Here is a 9,319-nt window from a genome sequence, read left to right as displayed (position 1 = left end):
CAAAGAGGAGAAGCAGAGCTTCTGGTGGTGACCTAGGTGATGGACAATTTTACAATGGTCAGGGCTCTCAGTGTGACTGTGGATTATTATAGCTATTGACCTCTTAGTACGTATACTAATTGTGCAATGTGTACTGTGGTGTTTAAGGAGGGCACAGATCCATGAAGCACAACTGCTAATTGTAACACATAAAGCGATGTAGGCCCTCCAGCGTAGTGTAACAGATAGCCCAGACCCGACCTTCTCAGGCCCATTGCTGTGGGAAGTCTGGAACTCTAATTTGAAAACTTGCAGTATGTGTGTATGAGGGAAGGTGCAGGACATCATCCTGCACAGGGGATAGTGCGGCAAATGAAGCACCAACACATTCCACCTTAATACCTGGTGCTTTCAGGAAATGTGCCACCCTATGCCCTATGCTCTTCCCGGGACACCTGGGCAGCAGGGTCCCAGAGGAAAAGAGAAACAAAAATCAAGTGGAGTGTTAGATGTGCTAGTGACTATGTAAGATTCAGACCTGTATCTTCATCTGCGACAGAATTCTGGGTCTTGTTTGACTGTATGATTTTTGATAATCTTATATCTAAATATTCTTATAACTTTTGCCAATGCATGTGACAAAAGGACAAAGACACTGCGTGTGTTGTTTCTTCCTGGTCACATGGATTTGTTGGTATAATGGAACAGATAAGATAATTATGCGTGCCAAGGAGGGGGGAGGTCGGGACACTGGGAAACAAGGCTCTATGGCATCAAGGTTGAGAAGGGAGGATACAGGTAGAGGCTCTGTGGCATCAGAGCTGAAAAGGGACACTGGGAAACAAGGTTCTGCGGTCTCAGATTTCTGGTACATGTGCTTGCTGGACATTAACGTGAATAAACATCACATTGCCTGCACTTGGGACTTCTGGTCTTCTGCTTTCTGTGTGTGTGTGACAAGAATCAGGTGAGAGAGTGAAGGGAAAGTCCTCTAATGTCTGGTGTCAGCTGTTTGTACTTGCGTGGCTCAGATAAGCCCTTAGGTAGTTCAATAGGACTTGTTTGATCTCTTATCACTATGTACTCGCCCCAGCAAGGCATTCCTATTTCAAATAACACCACACTCAAATGGCCCAGGGCAAAACATCAGGCAAACTTTGTCACTGTATCTCCCATAAAATGTGGGATACCTTGTGAGATGAACTCCAGGTCATTTTGGCCTTGGGAGTAGTGAAGGAATTACACAGTGAGTGGAGAAATCCATGGTACCAGTTCTACAGTAAGATAGAAAAACCCATTTCCGAATCCATTTTGGAAAGATCAACACAGTATTGAAATGTGATGCTTATTGGTGCAGAGAGCAGATGAGTGGTTAGAACAGTACAGAGCTGATAGATATGCATCCTCGTTAGACCTCACAAATGGTTAGTGGGAAGCACCTTTGATGTCAGAGTCCTGAGAAAAGAAAACCTTTTCCATGCCCTTCAGCCTGCATCAATTCAAGATCCTGTTCTTTGGCCTCTAGAGGGTGGCAATGAATTTCAGTTTGCCCTGACAATCTGAGTCCCCGTCATCAGCAAATTATTTCATCGCTCCTAGGGGAAGCTGTCAGGCTGAAGCTCTCTGAGGTCTATTTTTTTAACCCTCCTGCTGCTCATGGAGCTGAGGGAACTCTTTGGGAGTCCTGGCCAATCTGAGCATCTGAAGGGACTGTACAGGGAAATGATAAAGGTCGCTGCCCAGCACACTGAGTGTCAGAGATGTGAGATTCATACACTGATTCTCAGGGCTCTGCATTCTTGTCACTGAAAGTTTATTTCCTCTCTCTTCTGAGCAGGATTTTGGTGAGTTGCCTGTTTCTGCTTTAAAGTTAATGGTGAGGGCTAAGGAACTGTTTTGGAGTTCAAATCAAGAACCATTGGGCAGGGATTCACGAGGACAGCTACTTGGACTGTTCAGTATTATGAGAAACGCCAAGGGATTTACTTGGTAAAATTGGAACTACAAATGTGTTAGAAATAGTTTAGACAATTATTTTTTTTAAGATCAATTCCTTGTCTCTTACTTTGTCCTTCTATCTGTTTGAGTAGCTTTCTGTAGTTCTTTTCTGATTCGCTCAAGTTTTCCAATTCAGCAACTTCACTGTCCTTTTAGGAAGTTCAGCCAAAGCCTTTGCCGTGGGTATCGGTGTTACCAGAGGGTTCACTGCAAGAATGGGTCACACTCTGGCCAGATTCTGCTCTCACATTCTGCCTTCAGTCAGTCACTCCAAATTGACAATGGCTTCCCTTAAAGCAAAATCAGGTCCATTCTGTTTTGGAATCCACATCTTTCATATCTGGTCTCAGAATTTCACATAACCCTGATGTGGGGGTTACTTCAGACTCTTTGAGCACCTTAACAGAATAGGGCTTTCTGTAGCAGAACCAGTGTCTGTAATTTCCACAGCTCAGAGCTGAAAGATAAACAGGTTAAAAGATGAAATTCTGGCCCATTGAGAGGACCCTAAATTCACATGCAGGGGCTTAGATAAATGGTCAGATTTACAACCATCATGATCCTCCAGTGACTTCAACTGGAGGCATCCCATGGCCTCTAAGGATGGGTGAGCTCATTTGGACAGAAGAACTGACAGGAGAGTTGCTCAAATCTCAAACCCACAGGCTTAGAGGTTCAGAACAATTAGAAGAACAATTCTTTTTGTGGGGGAGAGAGGAGTCTGCTCTTTCTGTACCCACTACATCTCTGGTTCTGGAAAGGATGAGAAGAACCGAAAGGCAGTAAAAATAAAACCATGTTTCTGGCTCAGAGAAAACCAGGCAGGGTTGGAAATCTCACCAGAGGACATCCAGGTCTGTGTGTGTATATGGGGGCATGGAGACGTGCAGCACCTAGATCACAGTGGCACAGTAGCAGATTGTCTCTGACATCACCCCACATCTGGACCATCCATCTCCCACTAATGCCTCATAGTAAGATCAGCAATTGCTCGTATGGAAAAGCAGCCTCAGGAAGGGTGTCTGGGTTTCTAATGGGCTGCAATACATTAATGCTTTGTGTCCTTTTGATGAGCTATTGCTCACACTGGCTCCTTTTAATCTTCCTGTACTCTCTGCCTTCTGCCAGGTCTGTTCCTCTCTCCGTTGCACAGGCTGAGCTGCTGCTGCGGTTTCTTTTTCCCCCAGAAAGGCTGTTGCGGCAGATCTCTCCCTTTTCCCTAGTGTCACTGTGGGGTCTGGCACTTGGTTTTGGTCTTGGCTGAGGGGTTGTGTGACAGGGCTGAAAGCTGTGAGGGTGGGGAATCTACATGGACAAGGAGCCAGCGCTAGAGGTTCTCGGGCATGGAGCGAAGGGTACATGGGCAGGTGGAGAGCACTGACGGTTATGGGGACAAGGAGCAGGGTTTACATGGATGAGCAGGCAGCACTGGGGTTTGTGGGGACAGGGCAGGACATTTCTTGGCCTGGAGTATGTTTTGGGGGTGAATGTCAGAGTCTCTTTGTCTTGCCAAACCACAGAACTGCAGCATGAATGTCAGAAAGTTTACTCAGTTTTGTTTCCAATGGTGGTTGTTAAATGTTAATTACGTAACTTCAGTTCATCTTCCCACTGGTGAAATGCCTGATCTGTGCTCCTCAGTTGGCTCAATCTCCTGTCATACTCTGACCCCCTGTTTGCAGTCTGCTTCCCCATTCCAGACTGCCCTAATTCCAACAGCACACTGGTCACCAGTGTCTTCTCCATGCTTCCCAGTCATCCCTGGCTCCCCCAACCTCTGAGCCAGGTCACACTCCCCACAATTCTTCCCCTGAAGGGGGTGAGGTGCCTCCAATCAGACTGGGGGTCCATTGGCCGGGGGTCATCAGTGACTGTGTCTCACTGCTGAGAAATCTCATGAGTGGTAAATTCCAAGGTAGGCACCTGTGAAGCTTCTCTTGTGACACCCACACTCACTGCAGGGTGCTTCAAGAACTGCTACACAGGAACAACTTGCACTTTGGGAAGTAGGCACATTACATGATGAGAGCAGAACGATGGGAAATGTGAGGGCCTAGATAAATACAACTCCCATGTGCAGAAACCCCCAGGTAGCTGACCGAATACGTGCACCACTTGGACAGAGATGGTAAAGAAAGGATGCTCTGGGACCATTTGCCAACCACCCCTCTTAGTCATTAATAGCAAGGGTTGTACATTTACTCCACAGTGCAGAGGTTTCATGGCTCAAGTCATTATTTTTCTCATCTAAAACATTCACCCATGCCGTGCCTCACGGGATTCCTCCTGCTCATGAAATACACAACCAGCATAACACTTCCAAGAGAATTTCTCCACAAGAGGCTAAATTCAACATGATCTTGAATAGAAAAAATGCCTTCAGTAATTTCAGGAACTAACTTGCAGGCAAAATGCCATCAGCTGCCCCATAGGGACATGTTCGTAGATTCGAAGGTGAGAAGGGACTATTGTGCTCTTGCCTGTATAACACAGGCCTCAGAATTTCCCAAAAATTAGTCTTAGAAAAGATCTTTTAGAGAAACATCCAAATTAGAATTAAACTTTCTCAGTGACGAAGAATCCTCTGAGACCTTTGGTAAATTGTTCCAGTGGTTAATTACTCTCACTGTGTAATACATATGTGCCTTATTTGCAGTCAGAATTTCTTTAACTTCAAGTTCCAGTCACTGGATCGTGTTACACCTCCGTATTATTAAATATTTGTTCCCTGTCCTGGTACTTAAAGACTGTTATGAAATTACCCCCAAACCATCTTTGTTGCACTAAATAGATTAAGATCTTTGAGTCTATCACTATAAGACAGGTTTTCTAATCTTTTACTAGTTCTCATGATTCTTCTCTGAATACTCTAGAGTGTATCAATCTCCATCATTAAAAGCGGACACCAGAACTGGACAGAGGGTTCCAGCAGCAGTCGCACCAGTGCCAAACACAGAGGTAAAATAACTTCGTTCCCTCACCTTGATATCCCCAACATGATCAGGCTTTAGCTGGTTGCCATATTTGGGGTCATGGAGATTTTTTGCCTTCCTCTGCAGCATGGGGCACGGGTCACTTTCTTGAGGATTCTCTGCACCTTGAGGTCTTTAAAACACGATTTGAGGACTTCAGTAACTCAGATATAGGTTAGGTTTTTTTTTTACAGGACGGGTGTTGAGATTCTGTGGCCTGCATTGTGCAGGAGGTCAGACTAGATGATCATAATGGTCCCTTCTGACTTTAAAGTCTATGAGTTTATCATCCCAGGATCATATTGGCTGTTTTGGCCACAGGGTCACACTGGGAGGTCATGCTTAGCTAATTATCCCTTCTCACCCCCAAATCTTCAGAATCATTGTGTTTCCCAAGATAGTCCCCCATCACGTTAGCGTCACCTAAATTCTTTGTTCCCAGATTTATATATCGACATAGCTATATTAGAACATGTATTGTTTGCTTCGACCCAGTTTAGAAACCAATTCAGATTGCTCTGAAACACTGAACTCTCCTCTTATTATTTACCATCCTCCAATTTTTTTTGTCATTGTAACATCTCATCAATATTCTGGCATGAGAAGGGTAAGCAGATAAAAGTCTCTGCTTACACTTGTCAGTTAACATCTGTAACTTATGTCTCAGGTGAACCTGGCTGTCTGCAAGAAAGTGTCTCACCAAAACACACATGTACATGTGTAGCCCTAAATACCAATACCCTTGTACCTTTCATGTCCATTCTGTTGTGCATGAGGTCATAGCCTAGCATGATAATATCTGTTTCCATGGTGGACACTTGGCTCCTATGCATCATAGAAATGGTCCTGTGAATCACACCTATGGTCAATCAAGTCCAGTTTCTTCTCTCCAACAGTGACAGCCCCAGGTGCTGCTGAAGAAGGTGTAAAAAACCCAGTAATAGGTGAATGTGGTGGGATGACTTGACCATCAAGAGGCTGTGACCTTAATGCCTAAAAACTAAAGATTGGCTTGTGCTCTGAAACATATGTGTGTAGAGGCTTTCAAAAATATTTAGGTCACTGGAAAGTCTCATTATTCATGGAAATGTCCAAACTCTTCATGATTCTTGCTTATCTCATGGCCTCAACCCCCTCTTGTTGTAAGGAGTTCCTCAGTCTGTTTAGGCGATGAGTGAAGAACAAATATTTAAGTAAAGAATTCTGTTTTTGCCACATTTCAGTTTAATTGAATGTCCGCTTGATTTTGTTTTATGAGACAGGGAGACCACATTCTCAATCAGATCTCTACTAGTCAGTATTTTATAGACCTTTCTCATGTCCCATCTTAGACTTCTTATGTCCCCTCCCTTGTGGAGAGGGATAGCTCAATGTTTTGAGCATTGGCCTGCTAAATCCTGCAGGGAACTGGACTCGATGACCTCTTGAGGTCCCTTCCAGTCCTACAGTCTATGAATCTATGAAATCCAGGGTTGTGAGTTCAGTCCTTGAAGGGGACACTTAGGGATCTGGGGCAAAATCAGTACTTTGTCCTGCTAGTAAAGACAAGGAGCTGGACTCGATGACCTTTCAGTGACCCCTCCAGTTCTAGGAGATAAGTATATCTCCATATATTATTATTGAACTATTTCGTAAGGCAACAATCCCAGTCTTTACAGCCACTCTCCATACGACAGTTTCCCTGGGCCCTTCATTATTCTCATTGTCCTTCTCAAAACAATATCCTGTGTGAGAAGGGTGCACAGTACTATATGGAGAGATTTTGGCAAACCAGTAAAGTGCTTGAAACCACTATGGCTTATTGTTAAAGGCGGCCTAGTCAACAAGCTGTAAATTGGCCACTCAGCAATATCAGCTTGACCAAGGCAGGAGGGGACTGGGTTTGGGGTGCCACAGAAAGGGCAGCTTGACTCCGCGTCCTTCCTGATAAGAATTATGTTGAAGTTGCTGATATGTGAATTTTAGAAGAGCAGGATGTGCCCCAGGAATGTCTATTGGTGTCTCAAAACTGCAGACTCTGGAAAAACCCACACCTGGTTAATCAATAATCAGAAGGAGCCTCTTGCTTGCCCATTGGAACTACTTGCTTAACAAGTTTGTATTACTAATATGTAAATAAGGGAAAAAAGTTTGAGGTAGTGGGACTCCTTCAGACTTGCTTGGATTCTCCTTCTGGATACATCTTGCAGTCCCCACCAGCAGACGGAAGATTTGGCCACCGGAAACCTGCCGCTGTGTCACTCAAGATCCACACTCAGCTCTGGCAATTATCAAGGGCTGAGGGTGTTTTACTAACCTGTTGCGGACGTGTGTAAGTGCTTGAAACTAAGGGTATGTCTTCACTACCAGCCAGAACGACAGGCAGCGATCAATCCAGTGGGGATTGAGTGATCACGTCTAGTCTAGGTGCAATCAATCGATTCCCGAGCGCTCTTCCATCAACTTCTGTACTCCAGTGCCACGAGAGGCACAGGCAGAGTCAACGGGGGAGTGGCAGCAGTCGACTCATCATAGTGAAGACACCACGGTAAATCGATCTAAATATGTCAACGTCAGCTATGTTACTCAGGTAGCTGAAGTTGGATAACTTAGATCGATCTGCCCCCCTAGCATAGACTAAACTTAAGTAAAGTTTAGCTTTAAGTGAAAGCACGCTTGTGTTGTCCTGTTTGTGCCACATCTATTGGTCGGACAGCCGTGTCTCCCCTGATTTATTTCCTGACACCACCTCACACAGAGTAAAAGTTACCAAGAGCTTTGGGTTGAAAGAACCCCCGGTAACAGTATGAAACAGAGGAGTCCAGAGGAGGGTGAAACTTGACTGGCTGATCTCATAGCATTGTATGCCTTGTATGGTTTCCCAATTCCACTCCTGGATCCAACATTTTGTTGAGTTTCTCTCCATGCTTGCACTGGGAGCAGGGTTTCACAAGGCCTAGTTTGCTCCATCTGAGGACTTCTCTAGACTTGAATATAGCCAAAATAATCTCATGTCATATATAAATGTTCGCACCTCAATACTCACCCCCCTTTCTTGACTATTAATAACTATAAAATATTTACCCTACTACTTCTTTTAAAGTGTGTAATCCCCCTCACTGTGCTTCTCTCTCTTCACAGAAAGTTTGAACATTTCTGAGCTCGATTGACACAGTGAGAACTTCATGGCAGCTTTCAACCTCACCCTCTCTGACCCTTCATCATTAATCTTAATGGGCATCCCTGGTCTGGAAGCTGCTCATGTCTGGATTTCCATCCCTTTTGCAATGTTCTACATTATCGGCCTGTTGGAAAATTTAATGCTTCTGTTTGTTGTAAATAAAGAGCAGACCCTGCACAAGCCAATGTACCTGCTGCTCTGCATGCTGGCGCTCACAGAGATCACCAGCTCTACTTCTGTTGTGCCAAAAGCACTGTGCATATTTTGGTTCAATTTGAAAACCATTACTGTGCATGGCTGCCTCACCCAGTCATTTTTCCTTCCCATGTTTACTGTTATGCACTCAACCATCCTCATGTCAATGGCCTTCGATCGCTACGTTGCCATATGTAACCCTCTGAGATATGCCACCATCCTCACCAATGCACGAATAGCTAAGCTGGGGCTTTTAGGTTTGATCAAATCCGTTCTCTTTGTTCTGCCTCTGCCCTTGCTCCTAACCAGGCTGCCGTTCTGTGCAAACCGCATCATCCCCCACACGCATTGTGAACCTATAGCTGTGGCAAAGATCTCATGTGGGGACATCACAGTTAACAGTATATATGGCTTGGTGATGCTGTTTCTAGTCACTGGTTTAGACCTGATGTTCATTGCCCTGTCTTATGGTCTGATCATCAAGGCCATCCTCAGAATGTCCTCCAATGAAGCCCATCATAAAGCCCTCAACACCTGCACAGCGCACATCTGTGTGATGCTGACGTATTATACTCCCAGCCTCTTCTACCACCTAACACAGCGTTTTGTTCAGGACATTGCTCTGCACGGCCACGTCATCTTTGCTGACCTCTATCTCCTCATCCCCCCCATGCTCAACCCTATCATTTATGGAGTCAAAACCAAAAAGCTTCGTGAGAAATTGTGCAAATACATCTGCAGACAGTGATCACCTAGGCCACTGATTTCAAACCATTGTGACAAGAGAGGAAAAGCTATCTCCTCCTTAATCAAGGGTGCACTGCCTCAATTTGGCTGAGCTCAGCATTGTGGAAGTTCAGTCTGAGAAGTTCCTCACACCTAATGTCTTATCACTCCATCATCAAGTGCTGCTTTCTTTTCTTTGCTGAGTTCCCACTCTCTGAACATCACCTGACTTCTTTCATTGTCACGCATCAGCCTTTCCATGGCGCTGACACAATCAGGTAGTTTTCCC

General features: G+C 44.8%; 1 protein-coding gene across 1 annotated transcript; it reads left to right on the top strand.

The window, feature by feature from the left end:
- The first annotated feature begins 8,113 nt into the window (after positions 1 to 8,113).
- Positions 8,114 to 9,052, top strand: LOC115643715 (olfactory receptor 52N2-like). Its single transcript, XM_030547717.1, has one exon. The coding sequence runs from the start codon at positions 8,114 to 8,116 to the stop codon at positions 9,050 to 9,052; it is 939 nt and encodes a 312-aa protein (XP_030403577.1).
- The last annotated feature ends 267 nt before the right edge of the window (positions 9,053 to 9,319 follow it).

The sequence above is a fragment of the Gopherus evgoodei genome, unplaced genomic scaffold, assembly GCF_007399415.2.
Source record: "Gopherus evgoodei ecotype Sinaloan lineage unplaced genomic scaffold, rGopEvg1_v1.p scaffold_68_arrow_ctg1, whole genome shotgun sequence".
NCBI classification, from domain to species: Eukaryota; Metazoa; Chordata; order Testudines; family Testudinidae; genus Gopherus; species Gopherus evgoodei.
This window is presented reverse-complemented; position numbering and strand designations above follow the sequence as displayed.